The sequence below is a fragment of the Jaculus jaculus genome, chromosome 5, assembly GCF_020740685.1.
Source record: "Jaculus jaculus isolate mJacJac1 chromosome 5, mJacJac1.mat.Y.cur, whole genome shotgun sequence".
Lineage (NCBI taxonomy): Eukaryota > Metazoa > Chordata > Mammalia > Rodentia > Dipodidae > Jaculus > Jaculus jaculus.
Window position 1 is genome coordinate 68,238,778 of NC_059106.1, and position 18,734 is coordinate 68,257,511.

An 18,734-nucleotide genomic window follows, 5' to 3' on the forward strand; every position below is an offset into this window, starting at 1 on the left:
TTGTAACCCCAAGGCCGTAAGTGCTATGTTTCGAGGTGGGAGTGATGTTATGTGTTCCTGACACATTGGAGCTGCGCCTATCCTCCTACAGTAAAGATGACCAGTCATCCCTGTGTTTGGGAACAGTGAAGATGACAGCACATGCATGAATCTTTGTCATCAGAGAGTCCTGGCTCAAGTCAAAGGATTACTAAGCCACTTCCCCACCCTCTACCATCCACCCTGAGCACAAAAGCAACCGGCTTCCAGAGCTCTCAGGAGAGGATTCCTGTTCCCTTCAGGGGCAGCTGTCATTAAGACTAGTCAGTGGACAGACCCTGAAACAGCTGCACTCCAGCCAGGGGAGCAGGGGTCAAGAAGAACAGGCTTCACTGAGCTCCTGCTCGCCGGGCTTGCGTTCTCAGTAAAAGGAAGACTAACAACGAAAAGGGGGCTGGTGATGGAGTTCAGTGGTAGAACACTAGCCTAGCATTGCAGAGCCCTGAGTTCAGTCCCCAGCAACAAAAACAAAAGAAAAAAGATAAATTTGGGGAAAGAGCCAGGCATGGTGACACATGCCTTTAAGCCCGGCCCATGGGAGGCAGGTGTAGAAGGATTGCCACAAGTTTGAGGCCACCCTGAGACTACATAGTGAATCCAAGTCAGCCTGGGCTAGAGTGAGACCCTGCTCCTTACCCCGCCCCCCACACACACAGGTGGGGTGCAAAGATGTGAGAATTAAAAAGAACCTCAGCCAGGTCATGGTAGCATATACTTGTAATCCCACACTTGAAAGTGAGGGGCAGGAAGATCACTGCTACCTCACAGCCTGGTCTACACAGTGAGTTCCTCCTCAGCCAAGGCTACATAGTGAGATTCTGTCTCAAAACAAAAAAATCAAGGAAGCTCCAAGAATGGGTCCTAGAAAGTAGGTGTCTAACAAAAGCATGTGCTTGAGAGATGTGTGACCAGGGGCAGTCTTCCATGTTCATAGCTGGGACGCTCCTCTTTCTACAGGCAAAGACGTGGGACATGGCCAGCAAGGGGTGCTTTCTGATTCTGGGGCCCTCCTGTGAAGGAGGAAGTGTCACCATCCCTGGATAGATGACTTACTGGGGTCACAAACAAGTGGCAACAGAAACTGAGATTTGAATCCAGGTTTACTGACCCCATGTTGGTTTTGCTATCCCAACTAACAATTGGGTAACTGGTCCATGGATTGAAACCTTTGGTCCGTGGGCTACAAAACTCCTCTTGGGAAACTGGGTGGGGTGGTTCACACCTTTAATCCCAGCACTTGGGAGGCAGAGGTAGGAGAACTGCATGAGTTTGAGGCCACCCTGAGACTACATAGTGAATTCCAGGTCAGCCTGGGCTAGAGTGAGACCCTACCTGAAAAAAAAATCCTTTTGGGTTTGTTTGTTTGTTTGTTTGTTTTGTTGTTTTCTTCCTTAGGTAGAGGCTCTCTCTAGTCCAGCCTAACCTGGAATTCACTCTGTAGTCTCAGCTGGCCTTGAACCTGTAGTGATCCTCCTATCTCCTGTGCTGCGATGAAGGCACAAGCCACCAGGGCTTCTTGTGGGTTTTTAAATTGACTGTGGGTGAAGAACAGTCTGTCGGGAAGTCAGCGGCATCAGGTGGAGTGGGAACAGATGAGGAAACAACGTGGTCATGTAGGTTCAGTATTGGAAAACCTGTGTTCATGTCCCAGCTCTTTACCTGTTAGCCATGTGACTTTAGACAGTCTCAGTATCTCTGAATTACATTTTCTTTTTTTAAAAACATTTATTTATTTATCTGAAAGAGAGGCAGACAGACAGATAGATAATGCCAGGGCCTCTAATCACTGCAAACGAATTTCAGGCACATGTTCCACCTTGTGCATCAGGCTTATGCGGGTCCTGTGAATCAAACCTGGGTCCTTAGGCTTCACAGGCTAGCACCTTAACCACTAAGCCATATCTCCAGCCCTCATAATTTCTTTTCCTAGAAAACATTTTTATGTGTGTGTTGGTAGGGATTAGTTATAATTATGTATTTACAAGTACTTTGTAAGCAATAAAGCTGTGAGCAAAAATTCCTTAGGACAGTTACTGTGAGTGTGGCTTCCAAGGCTGAAATTCACCACTGAGGGGCATGCAGAGAGGGAGCAGGGAACAGGCAGCCTCCGCCCGCCCTCTCACCCTCTTCAAGTCTCATTCTCTAGGCAACCAAATGCAGTCCGGGGTCCTTTCCAGGGAAGGGAAACTATTGGAAATTTTTCTGACCAGTAAACTAAAACTGAGAAACTTGAGGACCTGTTGCTGATGTGAGGATTAGGCCAGGCTGTCACCCACACTGGCACATTTCACTGCAGGCAGGAAGGTCTTTGTGCTGGGTGCAGAAGGGGTGTTCTTGCATCAAGAGTGGGTCTGTCCAGGCTGGAGAGATGGCTCAGCAGTTAAAGGGGCTTTCTCACAAAGCTTAAGGGCTTGCGTTCAACTCCCCAGTACCCATGTAAGGCCAAAGGCACAGAGTGGTGCAGGCATCCGGAGTTCATTTGCAGTACCAGAGGCCCCTGTGTGCCCATACTCTCGCTCACTTTGTCTCTCTCTCAATTTTTTTTTTAAATTTTATTTTCAGTTTTAATTTTCTTTGTTTATTTTTTACTTATTTATTTATTTGACAGCAACAGAGAGAATGTGTCAGATAGAGAGAGAGAGGTAATGGGCACGCCAAGGCCTCCAGCCAGTGCAAATGAACTCCAGACATGTGCGCCCCCTTGTGCATCTGGCTAACGTGGATCCTGGGGAATTGAGCCTTGAACCGGGGTCCTTAGGCTTCACAGGCAAGCGCTTAACTGCTACATCAATTGTTTTTTTTTTTAAAGAGCCAGGCATAATGGCACATGCCTTTAATCCCAGCACTCCAGAAGCAAAGGTAAGAGGATTGCCATGAGCTAGAGGCTACCCTGAGACTACAGAGTGAATTCCAGGTCCGCCTAGGCTAAAACAAGACCCTGCCTCAAAAAAAAAAAAAACAGGCACACAGAAAAAGAGTAGAATTGTCACTTCCTTAGTGAGGTGTTCTGTACATGAATGGGTTTGGTTCTTTAGTTAGGGCTGGCCCTCCACTGTCTAAGCAACCCTGGGGATTAGTCAGCTTAGACCTTGCCCTGCCCCATGCTTTTATTTTTAGTTTAATATTTTATTTTATTTTTTGAGGCAAGGTCTCACTATGTAGCCTAGGCTGGCCTTGAACTTGAGAGCCTCCTGACTCTGCCTTCTAAGGGTGAGGAATATAGGCATATACCAATGCACCTAGGTCCTCATGGAATTGTTCCTAGAGAAACTGCCCAGTACAAGCATAGTCTGTGTCTATAGTTGTGACAGCCCATCTCTTGCTCCGGTCTGGCAGATACTACCTAATCTGCCCAGCTATGTTCTTCTTTGATCCCATTTCAACCCATGGTCACTAGTTGGGCTGAATTTGTCTATGAATCATACTTTGTTCCTCGTTGTCCTGTCTTTATCCCATTTCCTAACAAGGGACTTAGTCTCTTATAGATGAATGACAGACAGTCCTTGTTTTCTCTCAGTGTACGGCAGGCACTGGGCAAGGCAGAGACAAGCTGAGATGAATTTGGGCTCCTTAAGAGTCCACAGCTGGGATGAGGAAATAGCACATAAACTAGCAGTCACAGCCAGGTAGGAGGGGACAGAGGTGTGCTCAGGGGCTATGAGTGCTGGAGGAGGAGCAGCCAGCTCTGGCAAGTGGCTTTCTGTGAAGACCTGTAAGTAACACTTCAGTGAGGACGGAGAGGAGGATAAGCGAGCCAAGGGGAAGGGCAGGGCAGGGGTGTAGATGGCATACTCGGGGCTCCATGAGTCATTGGCTACATTTAGTGTGCATGTAAGGACATTGGGCCTGGGAAGGTAGCCTGAGTCTGGTATGCTAAGGAGCTTGTGTTTCTTCCTTAAATCTCTGGGAGCCTTGGAGAACCTAACCTCCATGGCAGACGGATATAGCTGCTGCAGCCTCTGTCCAGCCCTGGTACTCAGGTAGCAGAGGCCGGGGTTCCTTCAATGAAGTACTTCCTGTGTCCTTTCCGGTCAACCTGGAGAGCAGTGCCCACTCTCCTGCACCTGTAACAGAAATACTTAGGGATGCCCTGCAGAAAGGCACCGCCAGGTGGCTGACAGAGATTCCATGGAGTCCTCTCTTCCCCATTCTTTGGCCATATAAGACTAAAGTGTTCATGCCAGGCTGACTCTGCCCCACAAGTATGAAGTTTCAGGTTCTGCCACCGTGCCTCTTGCACCCTTTTGAACCTGTGATTCGGGTCTGAGAGCTATTCCAACAGGTTGGACTTTCTCCTATGCCTCTGAGGACCTGAGAATACATTCCAGACATCATGACTTACTCACCCCTAAACACTTGAGTATGTATTATCTAAGAACAGGACATTCTGTAATGTAACCACACACAGTTTTCAAATTCAGGAAATGTGACTAATACGGCATCATCATCTAACACACTGCCTCCCTGCAGACTCTGCCTGTAGCCCACTCTGCTGCAGGGTTGTTTTCTCCAGCATCACCCCTTGCATTTACCTGGTTTGTGTCTTTAGTTTCTGGCTTTGTTTAAGTTAACTTTTGTTTGTTTTGAGACAGAGTCCCACTCTGTACCTCATGCTGGCCTGGATCACTATATGTTCTGCGCTAGCCTCAGACTCTCAGAAGTCCTTCTGCCTAAGCCTCCCCAGTATTGCAGGCAAGAGCCATTATGCCCATCTTAGTCTCCTTTAAGGTAGGAACATTCTTGGGCTGGAGATATGGTTCGGCAGTTAAAGGTACTTGTTTGCAAAGCCTGATGGCCCTGGGTTTGACTACCCAGTATCCACGTAAAGCCAGATGCATATGGCGGCCCTTGCATCTGGAGTATGTTTGCAGTGTCAGGAGGCTTTGGAGGACCCAAACTCACTCACTCTCAAATAAATAAAAATATTTATAAAAAGATACAACTGCCAGATGTAGTGGCACATGCTTTAATCCCAGAACTCAGGAGGCAGAGGTAGGATCACTGTGAGTTTGAGGCCAGCCTGAGAATACATAGTGAATTCCAGGTCACCCTGGGCTAGAGTGAGACCCTACCTTGGAAAAAAAAATAAAGATCAAACTGTTCTTAACTTTTCTTTCTTTCTTTCTTTTTAAAATGTTTTTATTTACTTGCAAGCAGAGAGAGAGAGAGAAGAGAGACAGAGAAGATGTGTTGTGCACACTAGGGCCTCTAGCAGCTGCAAACTCCAAATGCATGTGCCACTCACTATGTATCTGGCTTTACGTGGGTCCTGGGGAATCTAACCCAACTCGTCAGGCTTGGCAAGCAAGTGCCTTAACCACTGAGCCATCTCTCCAGCCCCTTAACTTTTCTTTAACTACCTGGTATAGATGTTTTTGAAGCAAATAGGCCCATTTTGTTGAAAGAACCTCAACTTAAGGTTGTCACAATTCGATTCAGTTTTGTACATCTTTGCCAAAGAAAAGCACAAGTAATAAATACATATAGCCAGGTGTGGTAGTGCACACCTTTAATCCCAGCACGTGGGAGGCAGAGGTAGGAGGAGGATCGCCATGAGTTTGAGGTCACCCTGAGACTACATAGTGAAGTACAGATCAGCCTGGGCTAGAATGAGACCCTACCTCAAAAAAAAAAAAAACAAAAAAACATAAAAATAAAAATAAACTATCATTGTTAAGTGCACCATATCAAGAGGTACATGATATTGATTTTATTACTAGTGATAATAGCCTTGGCCATTTGGATAAGGTTGTTCTCCCCTCCCCTTGAGGTTTATTTGCATACAGTGAATTTCACAAGTCTTTTCACTCTTCAGTTGTTTGACAGACTATGTGCTCAGGAACTATATCCTCCAGTAGTAAAAGTTTCACAGTGCTCTGCTGTCCTCCCTCAGTGCTGCTCCAAAAGATCCTGGACGGGAGGCACCACATCTTGGTTCCTCTCAACCCCCGCCCCACTTTACCCCCAACTGGAGCAAGACTGTAGTGCTGTCCAGAACGACCTCATCATCCTGAACAGCCCCTTACTATGCCCCAGCTCAAGTAGAGCGTTACGAGCTGGCGCTCCCGCCCTGGCCTATAGGACAGAGAGCCTGTGCTCTGCATAGGACCAGTGACAAGGACATGATGCTCTGCCTCCACTCAACAGAGTAAGTGTTCCTGTTGACCCTCTCCATCCCCCCAGCACAGCTGTGCTCAGCCTTCTTCAGCACCCACACCTGGCTCTGCCCAGCTCTCCTACAGCTCCTCAGCAGCTCGGCCCACCCCACTCGGCTTCCTTTTCCCACTGAGCGGAGCATAGCACTCAGACTGGCCACCAAACAGCAGGCTCAAGACCCCCTTAGGCTTCCTCGTGCTTTCCTCGCCCTCAGGTCAGCGACTAACTCCCCTTCTCGGATAGGAAAAAATCAGAGCTACTGTGGTTGAGCTAATAGTAGCATAATTGATCCAATTCTTACACTATTCTAATAGATCATCTGCTAGAATTTACAATGTACTCTCAGGATGGTCTCGAACTCGTGGCGATGTTCCTACCTCTGCCTCCTGAGTGCCAGGATTAAAGGTGTGCACCACTATGCTCAGAAATCAGAGCAGATGTTGATCTTTCAGCTCGGGATGACTGGGCCAGGCAGGAGACAGCTGGAGCCTCATTCCATGTCTCCCCTGAAGGCCACACAGATTTCTTCTCCCTACGCTGTGAGGTGAAAGCAACTGAGACACATTGCTCTAAGCACAGTGCTCTTGGTGCCCTTGGTCAGAGACTTGTTTATCCCTCCCTTGAAGCATCTGGAAAGGGTCTGAACACCAGGTCCCTAACCAGTACATGACACATAGAATTGAGGCCAGGGGCAGGTGGGACCTCTGTGTGCTCACCACAAGGACCAGGTGGATGTGGTGGAGGAGCAGAGCCTGTGCCTTTAGGAGAGGATGCTGGAGGTAAAGACCAGAAAACAACAGGCTACACAGCTCAGGGACACACACTTAATTGACCTATTTACTTCTGACAGCCAGGAACTTGGGGGTAGGGATTGGACATCCTGACAGGGACAGCTTGCATATGAAGTTATTGCTCATTCTGACACTGCAGAGTAGACTTAGTCCTTTGCCTCTAGTGGGCATTGGCAGCTGCTGACAAAACATGGCTCCCAGCTGCTGTTGCCCATAGGCACATACTCAGACACATGCTCACACAGCAAGCATTCACTAGGCCGGAACCATGGGTTGTTTCCTTGCCAGAGGAACTGTCTTTGCACTCTTTCTTCGTTGCTTTGCTTCACAGGGTCACCAGGTCTTCAGAAAGTCTAGGAACGAGCTGAGCATGGTGGATTACATGAGTTCAGGAGTTTGAGACCAGCCTGGGTAAAATACTATACTCAGAAGGAATGGATGGATGGATGGATGCTGGGCCTAGTGGTGCATGCTTTACTCCCAGAACTCGGGAGGCAGAGGTAGGAGGATCACTGTGAGTTTGAGGCCACCCTGAGACTACATAGTGAATTCCAGGTCATCCTGGGCTAGAGCAAGACCCTACCTTGAAAAACTAAAACAAGGACCAGAAAGATGGCTTAGCAGTTAAGGTGCTAGCCTGCAAAGCCTAAGAACCCAGGTTTGTTTCCCCAGTACCCACATAAGCCATATGCACAAGGTGGCATGATTCTGGAGTTGGTTTACAGTGGCTAAAGGCCCTGGCACACCCATTCTCTCCCTCTCTCCAATAAGTAAATAAAATACTAAAACAAACAAAAAATACACCAAGGCTCATTGTAGGGTCTTCTGTGCATCTAAAGGGGTCCCATGGCTGTACCTCTTATTTACTGGGGCAGAAGAGAAGGGTTCCCTCTGCCCTGCATCCCACGTACTTCTGTGGATGCTTTTGGGTTATGTGTCAGGGTCTTCCACACTTTAGCCAGGCTTCAGGTGCCTGTAATTTGGAGTTGAGGCTAGACTGAGCTGGGGGACGGTGACTGTGTCATTAGCTCAGTACCATCCTTTGCAGCACCTTGGAGCCATGGAGGTGTGTCCTCAAAGCTGAATAACACTCTTCTATCAATGCTCAACCTGGCTATTACCCATCTCTCCTGTGTCTTGCCTAGGTACTAGGGCATCTTTAGCCCTAGTACCTTACGTGTATCTTATGGCCCCAGCAGAGAGAGATGGCCTCACCTTATCTAGCTGCTTTCCAGTGAGATCTTAGCCCCAAAGTGACATTCGAGCCTCAAGTGTCCCTACACAGATATGCTGGTAGCTTACCCAGAGCAGAAGCCTTTTTGTGCTGAGGCCTGCCACTTGTTCCCTGGGCCAGGCAAAGCCCCTGTTTTCAGAATTGCTCAGCTTACCTGCAGAAGGCAGGGCTGCTAGGCTCGATTTTCTTTCGGTGCCTCCCTTCTGGGTACCCCATCACCCCCATTGTTAGTTCAGTGAGCTTCCAATTGAGGTTCCAAGGGGTGTGCACTGACTTACCAGGATAGAACATGGAGAAATTGGCAGATCCAGAGCTCTACAAACATTTAAGCTAGGAATGTTGAGTTCCTGGGGAGCTGAGCATTTGTCCCAGAAAACATTAGGTACATAGCTGTACCTGAATTAGGTGGAGCAGGGCCCTTCACCCAGCCTGCGAACCAGCGGTGGAGAAGCCAGTCCCAAATCCTTCTGAGACAAGCGCAGCCAGAGCCATGGCAACTCAGGTCTCACTGTGAATGAAGCCAGGATCCCTAAAGCAGGCCTTTAGGGGAACCATTTACAGGTGCGCTTGGAGGGACACACATCAGGATGGTTTGAGGGCAGAGCTGGCCTCCCTGTGCATCAGCAGGGGCAGAGACCCAGAGCGCTGTCCCCAGGAGTCTCCTCTTCGCTCTTAGTGAGGCCCGCCATGACGTCTTCCAGTTTTTCAGGCCTTCCTGTTAACCACACTTCCTTTGCCTCAGTCAACTCTGGGTAGCATGAAAAGATGTTTAGGAAGGGAGACAGCCTGGCTACTCTTCCCCGCCAGCTACTTTTCTTTTCCCTGCCCATCTGCTCCCATCCTTCTGTCTGCCTGCATCTTGGAGCTGTTCCCGAATGTGCCATTCTCTTGAGTTGAATCCTGAGTGGGGTGGGTGGGGTCAGGCTGAGCCCACGCATTTTCTGGGCTGCAGCTGCTCTCAGCAAACTGGTGTCTAGACTGTGTGTAGGCTCAGAGGCAGAGTCTGCACAGATGTCATGTGCCTGCTTGACACTCTCCAGGGAACTGGGAAAGAAAGAGGAGGCCTGGTACCCGAGGGAAGATGAAGAGCGAGATCAGAATGTAGTGATACCAACTACTACCTAGCCAGTGGACAGCCCAGAATAGGCACAGGGCTGCCAGCCCTGGTAAGAACATCATTTTGGGTTCTGGAGAAAGGATGTCTGTTCATTTGTGTAGTATCTGCTAGACCAGGCCTCAAGGTGGAATGGCTCAGAGATGACAGATAAGTGATTGATAGATAGATGGGTACCTGGTAGACAGGTAGGTGGAGAGATTGGAGTAGAGTAGAGTAGACAGCGGGAGGGCGTAGGGAGTTTTTCTGACAGTGGGGCCACCATCAAGCATTTAGACACGTAAACGTGTTGTTACAAATGAGAAAGAGCACAGAGGAAACGACAGGACACCTTGAGTGCGATCGGGTGAGATCATTTGTTGTGAACAATCTAGGAAGGCTTTTCTGAGGATGCTTACACTAAGCGTACCTAGGAGTTAGCTAATCAGAGAGCCGGAACACTCTGCCAGACACATTACTGCCTGGCTTTTAAGGTAATTTCTAGAAGCACTTTCATTCTTCCTTGTATGTGGCTCTTGTATGTTGGGGACTTGTTGGGTGCCCTAAGTGACACAAGACTTATGGCCTCAAATGAGACTTTCCAGGATACCAGCAAAAACTGAAGGGACAAACCAAAATATTTAACAACATGGAAATTTAAAACAATAACACTGCTGATACATAGCAATAAAAAATGTAGAACAGAAGTGTGGGGGTGGGGTGGGGGGGAATTACCATGGTATATATTTTATAATCATGGAAAATGTTAATAAAAATTTAAAAATAAAAAAATAAATGTAGAACAGGGCTGGAGTGATGGCTTAGCTGTTAAAGTGCTTGCCTGAGAAGCCTAAGGACTCAGGTTCGATTCCCCATACCCACATAGGCCAGATGCACAAGGTGGTGCATGTGCCTGGAGTTCATTTGCAGTGGCTAGAAGCCTTGGCACGCCCATTCTCTTTCCCTCCCTCCCTCCCCCCTCAAATAAACAAATAAATAAAATATTTTTTTAAAGTAGAACAAATATGAGGAAAATTGGTAAAAGAAATATAATCAGCATATGGGATAAGTCAAACTCAGAAATAAAGAATTATAAGTCGGGCATGGTGGCACAAGTCTTTAATCCCAGCACTTGGGAGGCAGAGGTAGGAAGATCACTGTGAGTTCGAGGCCACTCTGAGACTGCATACTGAAATCCAGGTCAGCCTGAGCTAGAGCTCCTTGAACCCCCCCCCCAAAAAAAAAGAATAAATGAATTATGGATTTTTAAAAAATTATTTATTTATTTATTTATTTGAGAGAGAGAAAGGAGCAGAGAGAGAGAGAGAGAGAGAGAGAGAGAATGGGTACACCAGGGCCTCCAGCCACTGCATAAGAACAAACTCCAGTCATGTGTGCCCCCTTGTGTATCTGGCTTAGGTGAGTCCTGGAGAGTCGAATTGGCATCCTTTAACTTTGCAGGCAAACACCTTCACTGCTAAGCCATCTCTCCAACTCAAATTATGGATTTTAAAGATAATAATATATTTTGTTACCCATGAAATTGATCATTTACAAGAGTCAGAAAATTGTCCTGGTATAGGCCCAAGTTCTGTGGCTCCTTTTCTCCCACACAGCTGAGGGGACTGTAAGTTGGCACAGCCTTCCTGGGAACAGTTTGACAACGTATATCAAGAACCTTTATAAACCTTTGCCTAGCCAGGTGTGGTGGCACATACCTTTTTTTCTTTTTTTTTAATCTGTGCATAGTGGGGTTATAAGTAGTGTTCTTTTTTTTTTTTTAAGTTTTATTAGGATTTTCCATGATTATGAAACAAATCCCATGGTAATTCCCTCCCCCCCCCCACACACACTTTCCCCTTTGAAATTCCATTCTCCATCATATTTCCTCCCCATCACAATCATTGTACTTACATATATACAATATCAATTTATTAAGTACCCTCCTCTCCCTTCCTTTCTCTTCCCTTTATGTCTCCTTGTTAACTTACTGGCCTCTGCTACTAAGTATTTTCATTCTCACGCAGAAGCCCAATCATCTGTAGCTAGGATCCACATATGAGAGAGAACATGTGGCGCTTGGCTTCCTGGGCCTGGGTTACCTCACTTAGCATAATCCTTTCCAGGTTGGTGGCACATACCTTTAATCCTAGCATTTAGAAGGCTGAAGTAGGATCACTGTTAAGTTTGAGGCTAGCATGGGCTACATGTTGTGTTCAGGCCCTATTTAAAACAAACAGAAAACTACCACTCACGCCATTTGACCCTGCCGTTCTATTTCTTGGAATTTATCCTGCAGGAGAAGGACAAAATGCCAAGAAGTGTACTCATGTGTATATGACTGTCAAAAAAAACAATGGGCCGGGCGTGGTAGTGCACACTCAGGAGGTAGAAGTAGGAGGATCACTGTGAGTTTGAGGGCTGGCCTGAGACTACATAGTGAATTCCAAGTCAGCCTGAGCTAGAGCAAGAGACCCTACCTTGAAAACAAAAACAAAAAAAGGAGAGAACCTAGATGTCTATGAATAGAGGGGAGGTCAGGTAAGCTGGATATCTCATATGATGCAACAAGACAATGTTGTCAAGCTGCTGATGGTTTTTGTTTTGTTTGTCCTATACAACTATTTTTTTTTGTTGTTGTTTTTGGTTTTGGTTTTGGTTTTTTGAGGTAGAGTCTTACTCTAGTCCAGGCTGACCTGGAATTAGCTATGTAGTCTTAGGGTGACCTCGAATTCATGGTGATCCTCCTACCTCTGCCTCCCAAGTGCTGGGATTAAAGACGTGGCCACCACGCCCGGCTCTATTTTGTTTTTGTTTGTTTATTTTTGTGTGATTCTGGGAATGGAACCCAAGGCCTTGAGCATACTAGGCAAATGCTCTGCTATGGAGCTGCAGCCTTAGCCCTTGTTTTGGTTTTTGACAGCTTTATTAGGATATATTTCATATGCTATAAATTTACCTTTATAATAAATGAGGGAAAAGAAAGCTTACAAAATGATATCACTGTGGCCCAAAATTTTGTAGTAATTTATTCTATTTTAGGTGATAATGAAAACACAGGAAATGTAGGGGAAAGCAGTCTCTGGAAGATTGTTATGTCAGATGGTGGCATGATGGGTTCCTTGGTTTGCTGTTTTTGCTCATGTTTTCAGATGTTTGTGCAGGGAACAAAATTATTATTATTATTATTATTATTATTATTATTATTATTAATTTACTTTTGGTTTTTCGAGGTAGGGTCTCTCTCTAGCTCATGCTGACCTGGAATTCACTATGTAGTCTCGGGGTGACCTTGAACTCATGGCGATCCTCCTACCACTGCCTCCAGAGTGCTGGGTTTAAAGGCGTGCGCCACCACGCCCGGCACACACTTACTTCTGTATGAAGAAATAAATTGCAAGGGAAGCTTGAGATTCTGTGTTTCTGAGCCCTTTAGGTGAAAGCTGCACCCTAATATGGCCACTACGCCTTCCCATCTGCATCCCTTCGCTGCTCTGCGCGCACATTGTACTCCTCCAGCAACGCGGGCTACCTGGAACGTGTGCCAGTTTTGTCCTTTGTGCCAATACCCTGCGCCCTGGACTATCCTTGCTGCCTCCCTGCACCAGGGGTACCTTGGTGACCTCTGCCTTCCTCGTGAGCATATCTCTTTTCCCACCTTGCCTCTGGACTCCACTTTCCCAAGGGGCTTGACTTGGGAGAACTGGAAAGGGCATCTCTTTGTTTGTCAAGAGTTTACTGTCTTCGAGAAAGGGGTTCACTTTCATTAACACCCTAGAGGAGATGGGATTATCAAGAAAGGCACTCAAGGACAGCCTGTCTTTTTTTTTTTAAAAAAAATTGTGTATATATGTGTGTATAGGTATATGTGCCGTAGCACATGTGTGGAAATCAGAGGACAGCCTTGGAGTGTCTGTGCATCATCATCTTTGAGACAGGATCTCTTGTCACTGAGGCTTAACTGACTGTCCTCAGTGGAAAACCCAGGCCCTTGGTCACTGTGTACCAAATTTTGTTTTCCTGTAGCTCCACCAGGTTCACAAGGGGGCGCATGTGTCTGGAGATCATCTGCAGTGGCTGGAGGCTCTGGTGCGCCCATTCTGTTCCTCTCTTTCTCTCTCTCAAATAAAATATAAAAAATTACAATAAACAAATAATAAAAAATAAACAAAAAGCAGCAGGGGCTGGAGAGATGGCTCAGCAGTTTAGGCACTTGCCTACAAAGCTAATGACCCAAGTGTGATTCCCTAATACCCACATAAAGGCAGATGCACAAAGTGGTACATGTATCTGGAGTTTGTCTACAGTGACTAGAGGCCCTGGCACACCCTGTCTCTCTTCTCTCTTTCTCTCTCTCTGTTTGCAAATAAATAGTTAAATAAAGTTAAGTTTAAAATTTTTAAAAAGCAACAAAAGGGACTGAAGATATAGCTCAATGGGTAGAGTGCTTGTCTAGTAGGCACAAAGCCCTGGGTTCAGGGCTGGAGAGATGGTTCATAGGTTAAAGGTGTTTGCTTGTGAAGCCTAACAGCCCAAGTTCGATTCCCCAGTTCCTACATAAAGCCAGATGCACAAAGTGGTGCATGTGTCTGGAGTTTATTTACAGTGGCAAGAGCCCTGATGTGCTCCCCCCTCTTATCTATTTGCAATTAAATATTTTTTAAAAGCCCTGGGTTTGATCCCTAGCACCCCATAAAACTTATGTGGTATAACACACCTATAATCCTAGGACTTGGGAGGTTCAAACAGGAGGATCATAAGTTCAAAATCATCCTCAGAGTGGGTATGGTGGCACACACCTTTAATCTCAGCACTTGAGAAGCAGAGGTAGGAGGATCACCATGAGTTCAAGGCCACCCAGAAACTACTGAGTGAATTCCAGGTCAGCTTGGGTTAGAGCAAGACCCTACATCAAAAAAAAAAAAAAAAAAAAAAAAAAAAGGCAGAGTTATCCTCAGCTACATAATAAGGGTTTTTTGTTTTGTTTTTGTATTTTTTTATGAGAGAGAGTGAGCGAGCAACTGAGAGAGAATTGGCATGCCAGGGTATCCCAGCCACTGCACTTGAACTCCAGACACGTGTGCCACCTTGTGCACATGTGTGACCTTGCGTGTTTGTGTCACTTGTATGTCTGGCTTACTTGGGACTTGGAGAGTCAAACATGGGTCCTTAGGCTTCTCAGTCAGCACCTTAACCGCTAAGCCATCTCTCCAGCCCATAGTGAGTTTGAGGCCAGCCTGGACTACATGGGATCCTGTTTCAAACAAACAAGCATGCAGGGGAGATGGCTAGGTGAAAGTGCTTGTCATATAAGCACGAGGATCTGAACTGAGATGCCCAGCACCCATAGAAAATGCCAGGCGTGGTGGTGCATGCCTATAATCACAGCACTGGGGAGGCTCATGATGAGCTCGAGGTCCAAGAAGAAACTGTCTCAAAGAATAAGGTGGAGAGGGAGGGGTGAGGACCTGATGTCGACCTCTGGCCTCCACATGCATACATACACGTACACATGTGAAAAACTGGAAAACAGGAGAGAGGGAAGAGACAGTACACCTCTCATTGAGAACTTCAAGGTGCTCTTTGAGAGGACCAAGAAGCAACGAGGTGGGGAGAGGGGTCCTTCAAGGCAGTAGTCCTCAAAGTTCATAGGCAAGACACCTAGAGCTTCATGTGTAAGGAAGGGCCCTTGGGCCATCATCATTCCTTAGCATTCTCCCAGGAGGGGTACCACAGGCCCTTTGGCTGGTTTGGGAATAGTTGCTTCACGTGAGACCTGGTTGGCTGGTAGGCTCCCTCTGTATCTGTCCCAATAGACACTAGGCTTCTGCCCGTACAAAGCCCAGATTCCTCCTCTGCATCTTTCCAGCCCTTCTGTAGTAGGCTGGCTTGTGTCTGCTACCTTCAAGGACATCCACTGTAGGGTTGGCACGTAATGAATCCCAAGTAAAGGAGCTGTGGTTCTTTGTCATCAGGAACCTCAGATGCTCCTCTGGGTGGAGAGGAGGTGGTAGCGGCAGCAGCTGGGTGACATCCCCTGTCAGAGATTGGCTGGCTGGGTTAGTGTAAGTAAAATGGCTGGTTTACTCAGTGGAAGGGATCTCTTCTGTCTTATCCAGAGCTGAGAATGAAGCGGAGAGCATCAGACAGAGGAGCTGGGGAAACGTCAGCAAGGGCCAAGGCTCTAGGGAGCGGCATTTCTGGAAATAACGCAAAGAGAGCCGGACCTTTCATCCTCGGTAAGTCTGACTGCGGGGGAGTGGGCATGACGCATGGCTCTCTGACCTGCAGGCAGCAGAGTGAGCTGCTCCCCCATTCTGGGGCTTAACTGACTGTCCTTGGTGGAAGACCTTGGTCTCTGTGTACCAAAATTTGTTTTCTTGTAGCTCCACCAGGTTCAGATCAGTCTGACTCTGTCTGTCCCTCTGCATGGAGAGTCCTGTGAGCCCAAGATTATCAGTGTGCCCACAGCTGCATTAGAATCCAAAACCTGTTATCTAAGGCACTACTTTGACATTCTCATCTAGCATGATTCATTTCAGAGTGTGTTGTATAGCACTCTTCATAATTCTGAAGAAATAGGCACAGAAGTGGAAACAAACCAAGTGAAAATTAAAATAGGGCTGGAGAGGTGGCTGAGCAGTTCAGGTGCTTGAGGGCCCAGATTCGATTCCCCAGTAGCCACATAAGCCATAGATGCCCAAGGTGGCACATGCATTTGGAGTTCATTTGCAGTGGCTGGAAGCCCTGGTGCACCCATTCTCCCTAATATCTACATCTGTCTCTTTCTCTCAAATAACTTAATTAAATATTTAAAAATAAATAAAAATAAAACCACACAGAAATCCAGTAGAATTGGGTGTTCCCATTAGGCCAGAGGAGCAGCAGGGCTTTCTGCTTGGTGTCTGAAGCCCAGCTAGTCCCATTTGCTTATGGCCAGGGCTGCAGGTAATGTGGGCTCTCTTCGCACCAGAGGCTGGGTGTGACTTGCATTTTGGACTTACAGGTATGGGCTAGTTCCAGCTTCAAACACTCAGCAAACAGCTTTCAAAGGTCTGATACCCACCAGGCCTGTGCTGTTTGCAGGCACATAGTCTTTTATGAAGACAGATGAGCTTCCACTCGCATGGAACTTAACATTCTCATTGGGAAAAGAGAAGACTATCACCCACACTGTTAAGTGCCCTGAAGGAAGTAATCGGGGTGGGCTGCGAATGAGAAGGGTCTGTAGCTAGTGCAGTCCAGAAAGGCCTCTGTGAGAAAGTGACCTTTGAGCTGATGCAGGAGAATGAACAGGAGGATCAGCAAGGAAAAGCTAACTGTGATAGAAACAAGAGCTTAGAGCCTGGCGTGGCGGCACAGCACTTTAATCCCAGCACTCAGGAGGCAGCAGTAGGAGGATCATCATGAGTTCGAGGCCACTCTGAGACTACATAGTGAATTCCAGGATAGCCTGGACAAGGACAAGACTCTACCTAAAACCCCTGCCCCCCTCAAAAAAAAAAAAAAGAAAGAAAGAAAAAGAAATAAGAGCTTGTATAGTGGTATAGCAGGGGGCAGAATGGAGTCAACGGGTTTGGACAGATGGGCAGAGCCAAGTCATCAAGGTCATATGCTGAGAGCAACAGAGCACCATGGAGAGGTGGGCGCAGAGCAGAGACACCATAGCACTAGATTCTACTCTGAAGCTTAGGCAGTGTTGTTGCTGGACAGTGGGCACCATGTCTCGAGGTGTACCAGAAGTCCCAAACGTGGTGCTTGCATAGGAGCCAAACATCTCTTATCAGAATCGCCAGGGGGAGCCTGCTACAGTGATGGTGACCTGGATTCTTGTGCTAGAATGACAGTAGAGGTAGACTGAGATATCTCTTGTCATAAGTGAACCCCAGAAAATTCAGCATATACCCAATGTTCAAACTAAGCCTCTGAGCTGGGCATGGTGGCACACGCCTTTAATCCCAGCACTCGGGAGGCAGAGGTAGGAGGATCACCATGAGCTCAAGGCCACCCTGAGACTACATAGTGAATTCCAGGTCAGCCTGGGCTACAGTGAGACCCTACCTCAAAAAAACCCAAAAAACTAGGCCTCTTTGTTGTCACTTTTTTTTTTTTTTTTAATTTTTATTTATTTATTTGAGAGCGACAGACACAGGGAGAAAGACAGATAGAGGGAGAGAGAGAGAATGGGCGCGCCAGGGCTTCCAGCCTCTGCAAACAAACTCCAGACGCGTGCGCCCCCTTGTGCATCTGGCTAACGTGGGACCTGGGGAACCGAGCCTCGAACCAGGGTCCTTAGGCTTCACAGGCAAGCGCTTAACCGCTAAGCCATCTCTCCAGCCCTGTTGTCACTTTTTTTGTTTTTTGTATGTGTTTATGTGTGTGGAATGTGTGCACATGTGTATGCAGATGCATGCACCTTTGCATGGCAAAGGCCAGAGAAAAATACCAGGTGTCTTCCTCTTTTCTCTCATCAGCCTGGTTACTTGACACAGAGTCTTTCAATAAGAGCTTTTGGTTTTGCTGGGGCTTTCTTTTTTTTTTTTTTAATCTGTCAGCAAGCTCTCTGGTCTTCCCCCCACGGGACTGGGGTTATAGACATTCATGGCCACACCCAGCTGTTTATGTGGGTGCTGGTGAACCAAACACAGCCAGTTTCTCAGGCCTTCTCTGGCCCTCATCCTCACATAGCAAGCACTCTTAACTGCTGAGCCATCTCCCCAGCCCCCTTTTTGTTTGAGACAGGTTCTTGTTGTCTAGCCCAAGCTGCCCTTGATCTTGTCATTTTCCTACTTCAGGCACACACCAGGCATTGGAAGCCCTAATTTTTGAGGAATATGCCAGCAAAAGCATTTGAGGCAGATGTATACATATCCCTCTCCAATTCAGGACGAACTGGTGGGTGCAGTCCAGTGGGCATGGACTTTGATCCCCTCCTAAAGAGAGGCTTCAGTCAGAAATTTGTGTGGTGACATCTGGAAAGTAAGGCTACATTCTTGTGTGCCATAGGTCCCCGTCTGGGCAACTCACCAGTACCAAGTATTGTGCAGTGTTTGGCAAGAAAAGATGGCACGGACGACTTCTACCAGCTGAAGGTGAGCAAAGCGGAGGCCAGGGCCTTGGGGGTTCAGGGTTTTCCTGGCAGCTGGCTCCTCCCTCCTTTCCACCTTCACACCTGCGTCACTCGTGAGCAAGAGGAGCGCCATTTGTCCCCGTCATGCTCAGACAGTCTTGTTTAGAGTAACTACTGACGTACAGGGGCTTATCTGGGCATGGATTACACAGTCGTCACATTAAGAAGACAGCTGCTCCCCTGTGCTTGTGTAGGGCTGGGGCAGGAGAGTCACATGATAGAAAACAAACCTGCTCCCCTGTTTCAGGAAAGGAAAGCATTTGGTTGTTTGCTTTTCTCTTTATGCTTCCC

At 47.2% G+C, this 18,734-nt stretch overlaps 1 protein-coding gene across 2 annotated transcripts in view; it reads left to right on the top strand.

The window, feature by feature from the left end:
- Positions 1-18,734, top strand: part of Stk40 (serine/threonine kinase 40) — a 50,316-nt gene that overhangs the window by 12,650 nt on the left and 18,932 nt on the right. For both annotated transcript variants that reach the window (XM_045150452.1, XM_004665215.2), the window contains exons 2-3: positions 15,433-15,552; positions 18,320-18,405. In XM_045150452.1, coding sequence (XP_045006387.1) covers positions 15,441-15,552; positions 18,320-18,405 — 198 coding nt within the window. In that variant the 5' untranslated portion in view covers positions 15,433-15,440. The remainder of the gene's footprint in view (positions 1-15,432; positions 15,553-18,319; positions 18,406-18,734) is intronic.